This window comes from Notothenia coriiceps, unplaced genomic scaffold (genome assembly GCF_000735185.1).
Source record: "Notothenia coriiceps isolate Sejong01 unplaced genomic scaffold, NC01 NC01_scaffold00038234, whole genome shotgun sequence".
NCBI lineage: Eukaryota > Metazoa > Chordata > Actinopteri > Perciformes > Nototheniidae > Notothenia > Notothenia coriiceps.
In genome coordinates, this window is record NW_011370935.1 from 1 (window position 1) to 18,267 (window position 18,267).

Consider the following 18,267-nt stretch of genomic DNA (forward strand, 5'->3'; position numbering starts at 1 on the left):
ATGTCGTCCAGGTACACGAACACGAACGGCAGGTCCCGCAGCACCGAATCCATCAGGCGCTGCAACGTCTGGGCGGCATTCTTGAGCCCAAAAGGCATCCGCAGGAACTCAAAGAGTCCAAAAGGTGTTATTACTGCCGTTTTGGAAATGTCCAGGGGGTGCATGGGCACCTGGTCGTATCCACGCACCAGGTCCACCTTGGAGAAAACCTTCGTGCCGGCCAGATGCGCTGAAAAGTCCTGTATGTGCGGCACCGGGTAGCGGTCAGGTGTAGTGGCATCGTTGAGTCGGCGGTAATCCCCGCACGGGCGGAAACCGCCGTTCGGCTTGGGCATGTTCAATTTTTTTTCGGAAACTATCTCGAAAAATGCAGGGTCACCAGTGTAGTGCCGGTAAGAAGGAGTCGGAGGCGGAGTATTTAAGAAGGATTTCCACTTTTTATTTTCCATTAAGCAATAGTGATATCAGACATGTACTCAGTGATGAGAGTCAAGTTAGAGTGCCTTGCTAGCTCTAGCTTGGCAACCTAAATCTACGGTGTTACACTAAACAAGGTCCGTGTAGGAACTGTGACCCAAAAGTGAATTATGGTTAACTAGAGTCACCACAATAGCTAATTTATTAAAATGAAAACATTTCCAAGGAATATGCAAAGGTTTGAATAATATGCAATGTTCAGAGATAAAGTCCCAACGTAACAGGTTGTTGTCCTGATGGGCAGTATCCTCAGAGAGTGTCTTAAAGTCTTCAACATGTTTTTAAGAATAATTTTGAATTTCACATGAGTTGGATACAATACAAACAAATCATCCATGGTTGTCTGTACAATAACGTTTTTATGGATTGACAACAAAACACATTTACAAAACATTCACATTCAAAAGGGAAGCAGGTATATTATAATATCAGTGCAGTACATAGCAAACCTTCCTGGAATCAGTTTTAACAGGATATACTCCTCTTACGCGTCATTTTTCTTTTTGTAACTAGTGTAGTATAGGAAGATATGCACAGTGTCCCTGAGCTACACAATTTAGGAGATGTACTTGATATGCTAATGCTGTCACTCTTTTCTGAGGATAAAGTAACTCTAGGGAAATCTATGTTTATCTCTGTCACCACATCATGTTTTGGACTAGAGATGGCTCGCCATTTGTTCAGAATCCTCTCCAGTGTTTCCGTGTTTGACTTCCAAAGCACTTGGTAGCACTTGGGAGAAAAATGGCAAAAGATGATGCCATAGCTGGATACTAGAATGGCTGAAGCCTGCACAGTGGTGCTACTTTCATTGTTCATGATATATACTGGGATGAAACACACCCATACAAACAAGTACATCAACATGCTGAAGATGATGTTGCCTGTCTCACTGAACTCCTGGGGAACCTTCCTCCCTTTGAAGGCCAAGAGGAAGCCAACCAATGCTAACAGAGCTATGTAGCTCAACATAATACCAAAACCTATGTATGTATGGCCCTCCCTACACTGGATTACGTGTGTCATGCTTTGTGGGCGTGGAGGTGTGTCATCAATATCAGGAGAATCAAAGATCAGCCATAGCAGACAGATGACCCCCTGTAGCGAGGTTATCACGATGACAATCACGAGTGGCTTGTAGAGTTTATGTAGTCGCCTGCTTGTCAGCTGGCCGAAGGGAAGGAAAGCCAGGAAGGTGCGGAAGGCCTTGACGAGTACGCAGGACATGCACAGGGTGAAGCCCAGGGCGTACATCACCTGGCGGGCCCGGCACAGATGAACGTTGGGCTTCCCCATGAACCATATCACACTCGCAAAGCTCACTGACAGACCGGCCATCATCACGCAGGACAATCTCACCTCAGCTCTCTTCATTGGCGGGGAACTTCTGTTCACCAGAAAGATAATGAAGGTAACCAACAAGAGCAAGATGCCAAACACTGCGGCTGCCATCAGGATGATGGGAAGAGGGTCGCTCCATCGCAAGAAGGACTCCTTTCTTTGCTTGCATTGAGTCCAACCGTTGAGAGACCAAGTTCCATTGGGACACCTTTGGCAGGTACGCAGGTCTGTTAGAGATCAGAATCAGGGTCAGAATCAGTTTCCTTAGAATTGGCATTGGTATAAATGTTGCATACAAAGACACAGAAATAATTATACCTAGCAAAACACTACTATGTACTACTAATAATACTACTATAATATATTTTAAGACTATTGTAAAAATGCAAAACAAAGACAATATTTACACAGAATACAGTTAAATATAATACAATGGGACAAATACTATTTTCAAAGTGGAGAGCTTTGCAGATTTAAAAAGAGGTAGTGTGGAGCAGAAATGTGCAAATTGTACAAAGGGTTGTGCAGGATTTACAATATTAAAATAACAGGATGTATAGATGCACATCATGGTTACAATAAGGCCATTATAGTTTATTTAGTTCTACAGGAGGTACACTTATCTGAATTCTTTAACGGCCATATGTAATTTACTTTGAAAAGACGTAACATGATTCAGAAAGCCAAAACAACACCTGTCAGTTAATTGAACATAAATCAGTATCAGTTTCAATCAGGCATACCCCATTCAGCTGAAATGGTCCCCGCTACACATAGGGTGCAATTGTGACAGCAGGATGCGTTCAGGATCTTCTTAAATGAGCCGGGAGCGCAGCGCTCTGAGCATCTAGACTGAGGGATCTGAGACAGAAAACAATGGAACAAGAGTCACTTTAACTGATCAGACTGTAGAGAGGGTCTACTTGTGAAAGCATTCTTTCAAAATGAGTTTTTGAAATATGCACAAAAAAAAACATTGGTTCTTTTAACAAAGGACACTCTCCATTCTCATGGTCAAGGCCCAATCACAGTAACAAACTTAAAAATAAAACAGTGTCTAAAGTCTGCCTTAAGTGTCAGGGTCTTTGGAGGTCCATTGCACATGAAACAAACTAGGCCATGCAATGTGTCTCCCCATCACATCTTAATGCAAAACTCCAAATGTCTGTTTTCAAATGGCCTCTATCAAAGCCTGGAATAAAATCAAACAAACATAGCTTGGTCCAGATGCTACAAAGCAAGATTGGAGGGTGGGTGAGGTCATTTGAGCTAAACGCCAGAGTTTCCGTGTCAGGAAGGTGGTTCTCTTTTAACCTGGCTAGATCCCAATGGAAAGTGCTTTAGACCTGGTTATGTTTACATTTAAAGGTACAATATGTTTATAGTTCACTTTGTCATTCATCATTATACACTTACTTGCAAACAAAATAAAATATAGCTTTCATATCAAAATCATATCATATATTATCATGCTGAAGTTGAATTTATTCTCTGCCAGCATTCTTCTCTTTTTTGCGGCCAAAGGTTGCCTCAGTCATATTTAAGTCATTAGTAGGTGTCAACAATCTTATGGCAGCGGTGTGTAGCGGTGTGTAGCGTGCTGCAGCAGCAGTCTGCTCTGCACGCAGGCTTCCTCCAAGTTTACAGTAAAACAAACTGGTGGTGTGACCAATTGCCATTTACAATTATTAATACTATTACTATTATTAGCATTAGTCTATATTTTGGTTGAAAATAAGCCAGAAAAAAACAAAACATAAATAATAATTAAAATATATATAAATAAAATCGATTTTTAAAAATAATATTCGATTATGGAGACTGTAACGAATATTCGAATAATCGAATAATCACTGGCATCCCTAGTTTCGGGTTAATAATGTGGCCTTTTTGGCAGTTTAACTAAAGGTGTGCGGCTGCTGCTCGTGAGGAAATATCTGCCTGAAATTACAATGGGGTTTAATGGAGGAATGTTGAACGTTTTTGTCACTTCATGGCCTCAAAAAGCATTTTGTTTAATTATTTTTTGCTTAATTATTTGTCATTTTTCAAGCTACGAGATGTTTTTCTACGTTTATCATGAAAAATTATGTCTCAAGAATGTAGGGTTTGGGAATTATGGCAGTTTTTAAAAAAAATATCAAGGCACATTTCAAGATTTCTTATCCTCTAGCTGTGACATCACGCACTCTAGTTAATGTTAAAATCTGAAGAAAACATTTTAAAGTTGGAATGAGGTTTCTGAGTGAAAGTATGAATGAACAGTTAGCAGTTGAAGTCGCATGAAGATTTGCTGAAGTCTGAGGATTTCCTCCATTGACTTCAATGTTAAAATTTGATGTATTATGGGATGTATCTCTGGAATTATGAAAGTTATGAATGAGAAAAGTAATAGCCATCGATTCCCGACCAAGCTGAACGTTTTGATGTTTGAACGGAGTTTCTGCGATGTTCAATGTGGGAGGAGAAGAGGGCCAAAATAACCCGGCGGAATAATAATAAACTTTTCGTGCGTAGAAGAACAGTTAGTTGGAGTGCTGTTAACAGCATTCCAACTAAACTAGTTTCACAACTCCATTACAATGTGCCTGGTCACTATGATGAGTGCGTGTTTTAAGCTTAAGGCTGGTCAAGTCTCCAATGACCCCCTGACCTTGTCTTTCTTAATTACTGTCTTGGGTAAGGACACAGAGAGTGACTCACCTGACTATTGCAGCAATCAAACCTGTGGGTGTGAGAAGGCTGTGGACTCACCGTGGTGTTTGCTGTTGAAAACCAGATGAAATCTTTTTTTTCCAATTCTATTTGTTTATTGAGGACATGGTAGTTCCCAATCTTTAGGAATCTTCTGTGGTCCCCATCCTTTTCCCATATGATCAGATTATAACAATCTTCAAAATCACCATTTTTGTCGAAAATGAGACTGCTGTTTTCAAACTCAAACTGAACTTTCTTCAGTTCTTCAAGAAGCTGCAAAGTAAAGGGTGGAATAAATGTCAATTATAATTGTCATTTTTCAGAGATCAATCACAGTAGCATGCCTTTACCATACAAATTAGGAGGATCTACACTTTTAAATCAAAATCTGTTCTCATCTGAGATAATATACATTCTCACCTTCCATGGTGGGAAGTTGATTTCTCCCAGGCATGAAGAACCGTTGCACTTCAGTAGCTTTTTGAGAGCATTTGCGGTGGCCCACGCAGCAATTCTGTGAAGGAAGGCGTCACTTGTGTCCAGAGCCGTTACAAGATGGTCATCATTTTGCTCTTGGGGATCCTTGAAATTGCAAGCATTGTCAGCTTTCATTTTCAATTCATCAGGACTGGGACAATAGGACAGAGCTTTGTCTGAGAAACATTCTGGGGTGCAGTTAAATCTCAGGTTCTTGTATTCCTCAATATAGTGGTTGTATCCTCCTGGAGTCACTGTTAGATTCTTGAGATATTTATCAAAGGATTCATTCTTGCCTGTAACAAATGTGAAGCCCAATATGTCCCCCACCTTGTTGATGCCTTCCATTTGAGCAATGGACCGGCTTCTGGACCAGGCATCACTGGCGATCCAGGTCCTCGATGTGTTGGTCCTGATCATCTCCTTGAAGAGGGCCTCCACCAGCCCCGCCTTGAGGATCAGCAGCACCACCCGGGCCGTGGAGGAGCGGATGCGCTCGGCGACCTGCTTGATGCGTGGCAATCTCTGTGAATTATCGAGGGAATCGGGCAACACCTCCTTGTAGTTCAAGCACACGCTGTTTTCCTCGGCATCCTTGAGGAAGCTCTGGAAAGCTGCACTGCCATATTCATCATCCCCGTACACAACCCCGACCCAGTTCCAGCCGAAATGATGCATCACTTGGCCCAACGCTTTGGTCTGATGCTTGTCACTGGGAATAGTGCGCAAAAAACCTGGGTAGCGCCGCTTATCACTCAGGTCCTGTGCAGAGGATGTGCTGCTCAGCTGGTGATGAAAAATGTATTTCTTTAAATAAAGAACCTTATTAATTATGAATTATTTGTTGAATTTAAGCAACCAAAAGTTCCTTTATATCCTCACATTTGCACCCAGCAAATTATGTTTCAATTTAACAACAAAAGAAAGAACTTCAGATTTAAATAGGTAATAGTTCACGATTTTTTGCAACTCTGGAACAGGAATTTCCTTTGGTTAAATAATATCTTATCTGATTTGATATACTGAAACAATCTGTAATAGTTATTGTAAAATATGTTTGAAGTCTAGTAGAAGATAGATGAGGAAATCATTCCAATTTAGTTTTGGTGGGTTGAGGAAATATCTTTCCCAGTATGTACTTAACCTATCTTAGCAAAATTACTGGTGGTAAAAACAGCTAACCTCATGCCTTACCAACTGCAACAAATTCCCTCTGTTAACAGATACAAATAAGCTGGGTCCAAGTGCTGCGTGGACCCAGCTTCTGTACAGTAAACTAAACCAAAGCTAGGATCGGTACTAGACACATTACTTGAAATACAAAATGATCAAATGTGAGCTGATAGGGACATCAAAGCTTCCTCTACTGGCTGAATGAATCAGGAAATGAATATGTTTTAATTGTAGTCTATTAACGTAATGGCATTGCTAATGCCATCCTCAGTTGTGCTGCATCCAGTGCAGCTCTTAGAAATTGAAGCAGTTTTCCAATCCGATTCCCCCCTGTGCAGCAGAGCTGCCCTCAGAAATGAATCGATTCTGCTGTTGGAAAAAACATGTCCGATGATTATGATTGTCTTCCTTACTAACAGAGGCTAGCTATAGCCAGCAAATATCACAGAATTAATCCAAGTTTAAATTCTGATATTTATTTCAAATTTCTTTTATCACATTTAGATTTGAAATGAAGGGCTTTAGACCCAACCCTTTGCCTTGAAATGATGAGCATCTTTTCAAGTTGAATTTTGTACGTATCGTAATTAGTTATTGATTATTTGGATATTTTCAGCTGGTATGAGTAATTTAGTAAGGTTGGCTGTGCCTTTTAGTGTGTGTGTGTGTGTGTGTGTGTGTGTGTGTGTGTGTGTGTGTGTGTTTTTGGCAAGGAAGCCTGTTGAATCCTGTTCGGTTTATTTGTGTTTTACTGCTTTTTCTCTTGTATGAGTAAATGTGATTGGTCGTTGTGATTTTGCTCTTGTATCTTTGGTTTTGACTTGTTTGAGCCATATGCAATCTGTTCTGCAGCATCCTGTTCATACTGAATATGAAAGAATATTTTTTATAAAACACGTTGTGAATCTTGGAAATAATAACATAAAGTTAATCACAGACACACAGATTCAGGACTACAGCGACACTTTATTCCCCCTCAATAATGGTAACTGTCACTGTGAGAAATGGGTAGTTATGGCAAATGTTTCGAAGGCGGGCTAATAGGGAAGTCAAACTCAACATTTCAGTTTTTTCAGTGTGTTAAATGCCCACAATTCATTCTTTAAATGAATTAAAACAGTTAATGTAGCAGCAAAGTGCATTAGACACTGTCAAAAGATTGTTTAGAACTGAATTAGTGATAATGAATGAAAACAGAAAATAACTTACTGAATACTTAACAATAAAATGTTGCTAATCAGACAGAATGTGAGACTTACTAGAGGGATCATGTACACACTCAGCAGTCGGGCCACAGCGATGGACACCTCAGAGTACAGAGCCCCTAAAATAATCTTCACCCTGGGCCTGAAGTCCGAGTAGTCACAGTCCACATTCAGAGACCTGTTGACAGCGAGCATGTACTCCACGTTCTGCAGCGCCGTGCTGGCGAAGGAGCACGTGTCGCACATCATGTATCCCAGACGCACTCCTGGGAGGAAGCCAGCCGCATTTATCTCCTCGATTTCATGGATCACAGCCAAGGACCTCATGAATGACGACAGATCAAAACTGAAAATGTACAGTGTAGAAAAACATTAAGTGATCAAGAAAAAGCAGGCATAAAGTTACTCTAGTGGACTAACCTTTTAAGTCCCAAAAGAGTCCAAATATTTAAATATTTTTATAAAAAGTCAATTAGAACTTTGTTTGTCTACAACACACTGAAAAAATTTAAACATTGAATCTAATTCAATTTAAACTTTAAATTAGGTTAGTTGAAAGAAACAATATTAAAGGTGGGGTAGGTAATTTTGGAGAAACCAGCTCGAGTGCGCTAGCATTTGAAAATACACAGCCGGAAAAAATCTGCCACTTCCTTACAGAGCCCCTCCTCCAACACACACGAACGCGCACATGACCAATGAGGGCACGAGATGATTGGTCGTGCTTTTTACAGTACTACGGCTTCCACAGCTTACATTCTTTTATGGATTTTTTGTCAAAGCACTTAAGATATTCATTGCTATCGGGATGTTAAGAGCATTCCATGGAATATAAAAAAAAGTGTATCTCGAGCCGATTTCTCAAACTTACCTACCCCAGTCATTTTAATATATTAATTGAAATACTGAATTAAAAATTTGCTTTTAAATCCTTTAATTCCTTAAAAGGCTCTTAGGGCGTTGAAGGGCGGTTGGGCTGAGGACTATCCCACCATCTGTTCGTGGTGAAAGTGCTAGTGTTTTTCAGTGTTTTTTGAGGATGTTTACATTACATTGGGTTCAATCCCCTCGGTTTAACCAAAATACACAGTGCACTGACCTAAGACCGTCCTGGAGGTCAGGGACCTGCTGGAGCTACAGAAAAGTATAGTAAGAGGGCGGAGAGGGGTATGAGAGTATGTAAGACACATGAGAACCAACGTCTAACAAAATTTCATCAATTATCAAGATAATATGGTCTCTTGACAGGACATTATTTACGACAAAAAAACGATTTTTGTTTTTGCCTCTGGTCCCTGGTTTCTCTTTCATATATCCACTAACCATTTGAAAGCATCCAGAAGCTACAGGTATGTCCTGCATCCAAAGCTGGGCAGCAGACGGTCAAGCCCGACTGACACAGAACAGGAGGAGCACTGAAAGACGAGAAGAAGTGATGGAAGGAACGAAGAAAGATGAGAAGAATAAGACAGGAAAGCTGGTGACGGATAAGTGAGAGAAGTGTAGGTGAACATAAATGAAGTTAAAGCTAAGATAGGTGTTGAGGAAGTTTACAAACTAAAGCGGGGCAAGATGTTTCTGTTACACAGCAACAACTTCAAATAAGGCATGTGGAGCTGGTTTGTCAAGCTAAAAAAAAGAAAAACGACAAAATACAGACGCAGCCAAAGAAATAAATCAGGTATCAAATGGCATTAAGAATGAATCCTTTGTGCTTGTGTGTTAAGGTGGGGCTGTAATATCACAAATACTTAAACACCAGTCATTTTATATTGTATCCCTGAATGATGAAGAAATATGCCCCGTTTAGAAAAAGACAACTGAGCCACTCAGCGCTTTAAAAGTGGGATTAAGAGCATAAAGCAATATTTTCTGTTTATCCAGAAATATGTGTGCAGAAAAAGGGCAACAAGCAGCTGCACGAGTTGACTTACACAAATGTAATTATAAAAAGGTTAACTGATCCAAGTTGCTGTTCCTATGCCAAAGAGAAACAGAAATGGGGACCCCACAATGAAAGGTTTAGAGGATTTCACAAAGCATCACAAGAATATTTAGTAAAGATTACTGTGAAAGCAAAGATGTGATGCTCGTGTTTTATCATGCTTCAGGTTCGTAAATAGGTTTGTTCATTTACCCCGGGTTCTACTTACAAAAAAAATAAACAATGGGAATTTAAGTATTTTTTAAATGTTAAAACGGTTTTCAAATCAGTGGTACAGCTGTAGATCTGTAGTCCACAACAAACTACAAATACAATGCAAAATATTTTCCCATTCAAAGCCTAGAACAAATGTACAATATTTTCTCTGCTCAGATGCAAAGATAATCAGAGACGTGCAACTCTGTGTCAATCATGGCATTAAACAATAGTCAAAAATCATTGTCTATTATCCCTGATGGCTGGAGAGAGATAGAGAGATTGATGGAGGGACAGAAGGGGGATTCTGGTTGTTGGTTTATAGAGAAATGGGTCAGGCGAGTAAATAGGAGGATGAGGGGGAGGGGAGGGGGGGTGACGGATAGAGAGGCAGGTCCAAACCTCATAAGCTCCAGTGGAAAAACTCACAGTCATTAATGTACACCAAGTTTCCCTGCAGCCGGGCTTTGTCTCGATGCTTCTACACATCGAGCATGTGGAGGCCTGCATGAGAATTAGTCCATAAGCTCCTCTGATACTTCTGCATTCCAGCAGTTTGTGAGTTTGTACTGTAGGTGCACAGCACGGCCTGCCACCTCGCACTTCTAGAAACAGATACTTTTTCTGCCCTAGCTGCCTTACTATGCAAACAGCTGGCATCATACAAGAGCCTGAGAAACAGCTGTGTGCCAGAGTGCTGTTGTCTCTTTCAAAAATGAGAGACTGGCTGTTTAAAGAAAGAAAACCATGCTGATGATACCAAAATGATTGCTTTTGGTAGATGTAAACCACATTATGAGTTTCTTTGAATGCCCCCATCATGCAGCTCTTTCTATCCCTTTAAATTGCAGCTGAGGCCACAGAAGTTTAAAAAATGTTTAGAGTTTTGGAGTGAATCACTACTTGGATGACTTTGCTTTCAAGCTGTTTTATTAGCCTGTTAATGTTAAAAACCACTGCAGTGGACTTTTTCTCACTGCTCCATGGCCTCCGTTTCATCACAAGTGCCAATTTACCCAGCACAAACATGCTGAGTGAAGAGTGAAGACTATGAGGAAGTGAAGAGGAAAAGCCTTCCACATAGTGACAGCTTCAGACCTAACAGCAACATGACACGCTAATAGTTCCTTATTAAACATTGGCCAATGCGGCAATGCAACCAAACAGTGAACCTACTAGGGGTGTCACACTTTATCGATGATCGATATCAAGTGATAGGAAAATGCAACAATTGAAATCATAGAGGTTAAAAAAAGACTAAACTTTTAACTTAATCTGATTGTTTATAACTATCAAAAAGTCAAAAATATTCTTCACAATTAGTCAGAGGGTAAAATGGCAGCAGGTTAGAAAATGTTGACAAGCTTTCTGTCCTTTAGAACCCTAGTTGGTGCAAATATGAAATAATGGTTTGATATTTTCTGAAATAAACTTAGTAGCTTTCTTAGTAACAATAAGCTACATTTAGCTTAAAGACTGGAAACATGGGGAAACAGCCAGGATGGCTCTTTCCACTGTGAAACAAATCCACCAACCAGCACCTCATCATCACGAAAGACATAAACGGGAAAAGTCCAAGAAACGTCTGTTGCTTGCGACAGATGTCATACAAAGAACAAGTGAATGACTCTTCTTCACCTACTAAGTATGAGTGACCAAACTACAACACTGCATTATTTTCCTTGATTATAAATCAACAATAATTCCTTCCAGTCCTAACACAGTAGGCATTGCCTTAACACTAATACTGTCTACTGTTCAGATGTTTTGATAGGTGCTGTGTCAGGAAATTGACCAGAAAATCCTCTTACTTCATGGGTTGATGAAATCGTATCTGGTCAGGCTCAATCACATTTCAAAGTGAAGACTTAAGAGATATCATCTGGATTTGTGAGGCTTCAACAAGATTCCATCAACAAAGTCAACAAATGAAAATACTGAGGGGATTAAATGTAGCTGGTAGCCATCGTAGCATGGTATCTGTGAGGGTATCACTGTGAGGCTGCATGCACATCAGATCAGGCGTTGAGGGAAAACACCAGTCCTCCTATTCATTTCTGCATTTGGCACGTGGTCGAGGGGGAAGTGGAGAAGACGCAGTGCAAAAGTTTAAACACATTTCCAGGGACCTCCATTCAACTAGGGCACAAATAAAATAAATCTAATTGGTGTCACGCAGGCAACCCCAACTATTACCGCTTGAGGAAAAGGTGGCAACACAACTACAGGAGACCAAATGACACGCCCAATACCTAGATTTGAGCTCGGTTTGAAAATTGCTGGAAACATTCGGGGTAATCTAAGAACACATCTCGACTAAATATATAACATAGGTTTAGCTTTATTTCAGACATTAATGTAGAAACATAATACATGTATCTTAAGCAGGACTTGTAGAGTAATATACATTGTTGTGTGGGTACTTTTTACATTTTGAATTAAATAGATTATTCTACTGTAAACCAAAATGTTGGGAAGTTTTTCCATTATTCACAAATGAAGAACTGTTATTGGACGGCAGGCAGTAGGTTAAAGTCCAAAGTATATTTGTAATGTCAAAATGTAGTCACTATGCAACATTTTAATATTGTAGTTGACTGCCAAAAAACACATTTTTCATACTGTTGGGAAGTTTATTTGACTGTATAACAACATATTGAATTTCATATACTAATTATAGGTCAAATCTTCAAAGTAACTATAGCTGTCAGATAACTAGTGGAATAAAGAAGTACAACATTTGGCTCTGACATGTAGTGGATTTGTAATGGTTTAACTTAGTATTCATTGGTTTAATTGGACATAGTTACTTTCCTAAATGACTGGAAAACAATAGGAACAATTATTAAGAAAAACAGCACATAAACCACATGTTACACAGGAGCAAAACCATGCAGACACTGTTAAAGCGTAGAGCCCAGCAGAACTTACCTTATCAGAGACGAAAAACAGAAGGACAGATGTCCAACAGAAGACAGTCTTTGTCTCCTCGGGCCTGAGAGACAGAAAAGGGGACAGACAGATGCCAAAGCAGAGGGAAACACGGAGAGGGTTGTTAGACAGCGGAGCAGCGTGCAGTTAGATCCCAGCAGCCTGGAGAAGGTGGAGGACGAGCCCCTGTTATATGTCTCCCTGCTGGCTGGAAGGTGGCACATTCTGGGGCTCATGGTGAAATGCCACATATGGAGCCTGTTGTGGACGGATAATGAAACAGCAAGGACCGGCAGCCACCCCCCCCACACACACACACTAGTGGAGGTCAGAGTAGTTAGCTAACACCTCTAAAATTGCCTGCCTGGGAAATGAGTTGGGAAGGGAGTGTCAGGATTTAAAAAAGGAAAACAGTGATATTTTTCCATCGGTCTGTTTACTGCAAATCACTTTTAAATACATATCTTGACAGTCAAGACACATAAGGGTAATTGTAAAGAATTGTAAATGTTCCAAACTTAAGAAACATCATATTCACAACTACTAAAATAAAGGCTTTTTTGAAATATTCAGGTTATGTTTGTAGGATCAAAAGTCCCACTTTTAGTTTATTTGAAAGTTTTCTCATGAGCAAAATTCCTGACCCCAATGTATTTAAATGAAAATACTCTCTCCTGATGCGTTATTGATCCCATTAGAATGGTTGATTCAAGTTACAGTCCTAAAATAATTTTCCACTTTTGAATGAAGTGCTTAGAGCCCCACCCTTTTTTTTTTAAACAGAAAAAAAGGTTGCAACTGGCTAGTAATAAACATCAAATAATGAAGAACCAGAAAAACATACAAGGCATGACACGGTGGTTAGATATGAAGAACAGTGTGAGAAGGTACAACGAGAGGCAAGAAACCCAAGAGCAAAGCAAACTCATTCCTGCTAGTGATCTTTCTTTGCCCTGGTGCATTGTTTGTAAACGGTGAGTCAGGAGTGTGGCTTCAAAATAAAACAATATGAACATCAAAATGAAATATAAAAAATAATGATCACCTTATAGGGGGATAATACATGTCCCATTGGTTTGTTTAATGTTTATTAGTGATGATTAAAATACTGAACAAAAAGGACAAAAAACTGGTCCTGACTTTGTAAATTCCAATTATACATGAAAAATCTATGTTCAGGCAAAGGTATCCTCTACATATAATATTGGTTGTTGCAATATTATGATAACACTTTCAATGTTTTTCTATGTTTCAAATCCCTAGACTCAATAAAGTGACTTGACAGCTTTTAAATCTATAATATCCATATGATTTCTCTCAGGTTTCTTGTCAATATCCTGTGATATCCACATGAAATAGTCCCTATCACATTATTGAAAACATTTTCCATTTTCCCGAAATGCCTCAGTGACATTTGCCCTCCTAAATTGTGAACCTGATATAATTGCAGGTCTTTTAAGCAGCAGTTTTAACATGTCACACCCCCGCCCATGTGGTGATCTCTTCCCGTAACACCTGACAGCCCGAGGCTCTAGCTCTAACTGACAGCTCACCATGTGACGGTGCGAGGACAGGGGCGAGGCGAGGACAGAACATAAAACGAAAGCAGATCACAGAGAGGCGGAGTACAGCAGCCTGAAGGAAAAGGGCAACTCAGCCTTGTTCCCACTCAAACAGCTGATCTCCCAGCTCATTCTGACCAGAACCACTTCAGAGAGGCCATGATGCTTAAAGGGGGACCTTCCAAGCTAGCTTTCCTTCGCTCTGCACCAGCCTGAAGGCGGGACGCTGGCTGGAGCTGGCTTGGCACAGTCTGTTGCACGTTGCAAAGATGAACCTGTTTTTCCCTTGCTGTTCACATGTGGATACAGTGTGCCTGCTTTAAGCTGTGCTGTCTAGTCAATTCTACACAGAACACCAAGGACTTATATTCTCAAAATAAAGCTTTACAAAAAGATCCTGAGAGCAGGCTTTTTAAAAATGGACAAATTGATGGACTGCTATAATGACTGCTAGTCATTTTTTACGACATAACACATTGATGGTTACATTTTGTCAAATTCGAGGATTTCTTGCTTTTTCCTCTTGTATGGTACACGGATGTGTTTTTGGTGGTCAGACAAAAAAAAGCTATTTGAAGAAGTTATCTTTGTGTTTTAGATGAACCTGGTGTCAACTCCAATCCTCTGGGTTTCTTAAACTGTTTCAAGATGTGCTGACAAAATAGAAAAACAAAAAGTGACTGACTTGCCCTCTTCAGCTTTTGACTCCTGATGTCACAAACTTAAGTTTTAATTTAAAAAAAAAAAAGCAGATACGTGAGCCAACCAGAGCAGAGATGACAGACGGGGTAGAAGTTCACATTCTGCGTTGACATGTTTCCAGGAAATTCCACTTGCTTGGCAGGGTTTGAAGCCTGAAGCAAGGGGAACGTTTCAGCCTGTCTGTGCCCCCCCTTCAGGGATTCTACTTGAATACTCCTGCTCATTTACCATCGTGAAGTGTCAGATGCACAAATGAGTTAACGCTCCTTTTTTTTTTTAAAGTTTGGACGTCTAAACTCTGTTTTTCCACACTTAAAGTCATGAAGGCATAATCAGTGGCATTTACCAACACTTTATGAAGAAAAATAGAAAATACAAATGTATTCTGTAGTGCTTTTCAGGACTTAAAATCTTAATCCTCCATTACCAAGTTCTTTTGTATCTAGTCAATGTAATCAGGTGACACTGCGTGCTGGAAAAAGCTTACATGTAGTGTCATATATACAGACGTATCAACCAACTCTGACACTGTAATACTTCTCAGCCTTTTCTAGTTCATTGTTTAGATTTTCCGGTATTTGAAGTTTAGCCTTTATTACATACCTAATGCTTACGATATCCCTAATGGTGGAGACCAAAAACAGAGCTAAAAGGGGTTTAAATTGTCCTTTTTATTCTATTGCCGACCTAAATATTATCAATAACAACTTGACAAGCTAGCTTTGGTTGTGCTTCCGTCAATTTGTTTTGTAGCTTTTCTACAGATCAAACATCACAGAGAAATGTAATAATGAATCCCCCAGTACATTCCGTATGTTGTTATGTGTCCGTATCTGATCATAGAGATGGCTCTATGTTCAGCCTACAAGACGCAACTAAGCTAGCAGCATTTCTAAAGTGGCAGTGGCTCAGTCAGTAGGGGCTTGGGCTGGCCGCCGGTTCAAGTCCCTGACCAGACCTAAAAATGGAGTGTGGACTGCTACTTGGAGAGGTCTCAGTTCACCTCCTGCCCTGCCGTGGTGCCCTTGAGCAAGGCACCGGACAACCCGCCACCCCCATTGCTCCCCAGGCGCTGTACAATAGCTGCCCACTGCTCCTACAGTAGTACTACTCCTGGTGCTAGGATGGGTTAAATGCAGAGGCCACATTTCACTGTGTGTGCTGTGTGCTCTGCATGTGTGACCATTAAAGAGGTTTTCATCCGGTTTCATCCCTCCCGATATTATCATTAAAGTTAGTATTGCATTCTTAACACCTGTATACTTCTCTTCCTACTCTGGCAAGTCAAAATGTTGCTGATGTTGATATTATCAAAATTGGTGAGAAGAATATCAGAATGCAAAATCTTGTACTTTAGTAAAACTATAGCAATACCATATTGTAAAAAATACCATAATTAGAATGTATCTATGGGGAGTTAGGTCTTTCTTATCATAAGAAAGACCTAATTAAGGTGGAGCTCATTTGAATAACTGTATTTACTACTGCTGGATATCTTAACCATTGATTTGTATTATCTAATCATCTAAAAAGTAACTAGTAACTAAAGGCTGTAAATTAAATGTAGGGGTGTGAAAACTACATTATTATTGGCTTCTAAAATGTATCAGAGTAGGATTATAAAGTAGAATTAACTGAGAATACTCAGGTAAAGTACAAGTAGCCTACCGTAACATTTTTACCGTACTTGGGTAAATATACTTAGTTACTTTCCACCACTTCAGAGCACTAGCTTTTAGCTAACTTTAGTTCAGGTGCCAACTGTCAGTTTAAGACAGTTTTTGCTACGTTACCCGGAGTTTAACACAGTTTGGTTGGTTAAATAGTGATGTTAGATAGCATACGCCTACGCAGTAGTATACATATAGGTTAGTCTGGATTACACGAGTGACTGTCAACATGTGCTCTGCAGACAGGTGAGGTCTCTTACCTGTTTCTCTCCGACCTGGAGGAAGAAACACACGGTCCTCCGGAAGTTTGACCGCCTCGATGGATGTGCAGCCCGGTAATAATACACAGCCGTAAGTCCTCTTTTAAACCCCCACAAACTGCGACATCTTGCAAGTTTACTCCGCAGTCTCCCGTCGACCCCCCTGAGCCATTTACACGGTGAGAAGACCCGGCAAATTGACCACAATGCTTTTCTTTCGTCGGTTAAAAAACTGAAGTTTCCAGAGTGATATGTAAACAGTTTATTTTTTGGAGGGGAATGAGAGGCAGTCTCGGCCGGCAGATACTGAGTGTGTTCCGTCCTCCGATGCCTGCTGGTGTCTGTGTGTAATCAGATGCTGCTCACCACAATATCCATTCATCCTCTTACACAGGTTAACCCTTCACTGTCTGCCAAGGCTTTATGCTGCCTTACAGGACCGTCGGAAAAACCGCTACTCTGCAGGCAGGGACACACATACTTCGAGTCCTTAGGTACCCATTACTGTATTGGACGTGTTAACTGAATGCATAAATAATGAAAAAAAAAAAATGTGTGAACAAAAAAATTCACAAATTATTCACAAAATGTTAACAATTGTACCGTTACTACAAAGCATAACAAAGTATAACTGTTACTTCCTTTACAAGCCAATTTAACTTAGTTTGTAAGACTGCTTTATACATTACATGTTACTTGCTTTTATCCAAAGCGACTTACATACTCAATGCTGTGGGCAAACCCCACAGGAGCAATTTGGTGTGAAGTGTCTTGCCCAGGGACACAACGACATGCTGACTGCAGTGGGGTTTGAACCTGTGACCCCCTGATCCCAACACCAAGGCTCTATCCACTGCGCCACACGCCTCCAACATTGCAAGAATTGTTTTCCTTTACGTTCAAAAATAGGAAAATTGACATTATTATTAATAGTTTAATATGAAAATGACTTTTTGTTTTCAGTCCAAACTAAACAGTTCCATCTAGTGGGGAAATTAAATCATTACAGCCTCAAAAAAGTGACCTAAGTGTAATGTAATAATTAAGGGATATAACTCTATTGTTGGAGATAATAATTTCCTTATTGTTTTCGAAATAGCACCATTAGAATCTCAAAAATGTTAAACGGATGTGAATTAACCTCTTGGTCCAGAGCAGTTTCTAATTCGAGTTTGAGATGAGATGTTCTGTGGACTTCTACTTTTTTAAATGTTGACTTTCTGAATGTTAAACTTCAATATTTAAGCCAAACCCAATAAATGATTTAAAGAAATAAAGAAAATTACAATTACTAGTAGTTTTGTTTTAAGTAAGTTCTCAACCTCTCCAGGGGCCTCATTTATCAAGGGATATACGCTCAAAAAATGGCGTACGCCAGTTTCTACGCAATGTTTGCGATTTATAAAATACTAACTTGACGGGAAAACGTGCGGTCCTCCACGCAAACTCTAACCATGGCGTACGCACGAAGCACAAAAACGGGAGAGACGAGAAACTGCGACACCGTTGGCAGAAAGAAGAATGGAGAGAAAATATGTTAATATAATACCATAATAAAATGTTACCTCTCATTTTATCAGAATATGAAGAATTCATTTCCAAACATTGATTAAAGCCATCTTAAAATGAATT

The 18,267-nt window shown here is 39.9% G+C and overlaps 2 protein-coding genes and 1 long non-coding RNA gene across 3 annotated transcripts in view; 1 reads left to right on the forward strand and 2 right to left on the reverse strand.

The window, feature by feature from the left end:
* Positions 1-419: 419 nt before the first annotated feature.
* olfcb1 (olfactory receptor C family, b1) lies at positions 420-7,713 on the reverse strand. Its single transcript, XM_010797680.1, has 6 exons — positions 7,425-7,713; positions 5,323-5,778; positions 4,936-5,097; positions 4,573-4,788; positions 2,562-2,679; positions 420-2,045 (listed from the first exon to the last, which is right to left on the reverse strand). The coding sequence occupies exons 1-6, from the start codon at positions 7,695-7,697 to the stop codon at positions 943-945; spliced, it is 2,328 nt and encodes a 775-aa protein (XP_010795982.1). The 5' UTR covers positions 7,698-7,713; the 3' UTR covers positions 420-942.
* Positions 7,714-8,699: 986 nt separating this feature from the next.
* LOC104968111 (uncharacterized) lies at positions 8,700-16,719 on the reverse strand. The gene is made up of 3 exons (XR_800787.1): positions 16,636-16,719; positions 12,442-12,505; positions 8,700-8,785 (listed from the first exon to the last, which is right to left on the reverse strand). It is a non-coding gene; the product is annotated as an uncharacterized lncRNA (long non-coding RNA).
* tdp1 (tyrosyl-DNA phosphodiesterase 1) overlaps positions 16,637-18,267 on the forward strand; it is a 12,407-nt gene continuing 10,776 nt past the window's right edge. Inside the window, exon 1 of the mRNA XM_010797681.1 lies at positions 16,637-16,726. Coding sequence (XP_010795983.1) covers positions 16,699-16,726 — 28 coding nt within the window. The 5' untranslated portion in view covers positions 16,637-16,698. The remainder of the gene's footprint in view (positions 16,727-18,267) is intronic.

Coding starts and splice junctions, on each gene's coding strand:
- olfcb1 (XM_010797680.1), bottom strand. CDS start 7,697: ATGAGGTCCTTGGCTGTGATCCATGAAATCGAGGAGATAAATGCGGCT. Junction 5,098..5,322: donor AAATGGAAGGCATCAACAAG/GTGGGGGACATA, acceptor TGCAATTTCAAG/GATCCCCAAGAGCAAAATGA. Junction 2,680..4,572: donor TTTCAACAGCAAACACCACG/GTGAGTCCACAG, acceptor TTTCTGTCTCAG/ATCCCTCAGTCTAGATGCTC.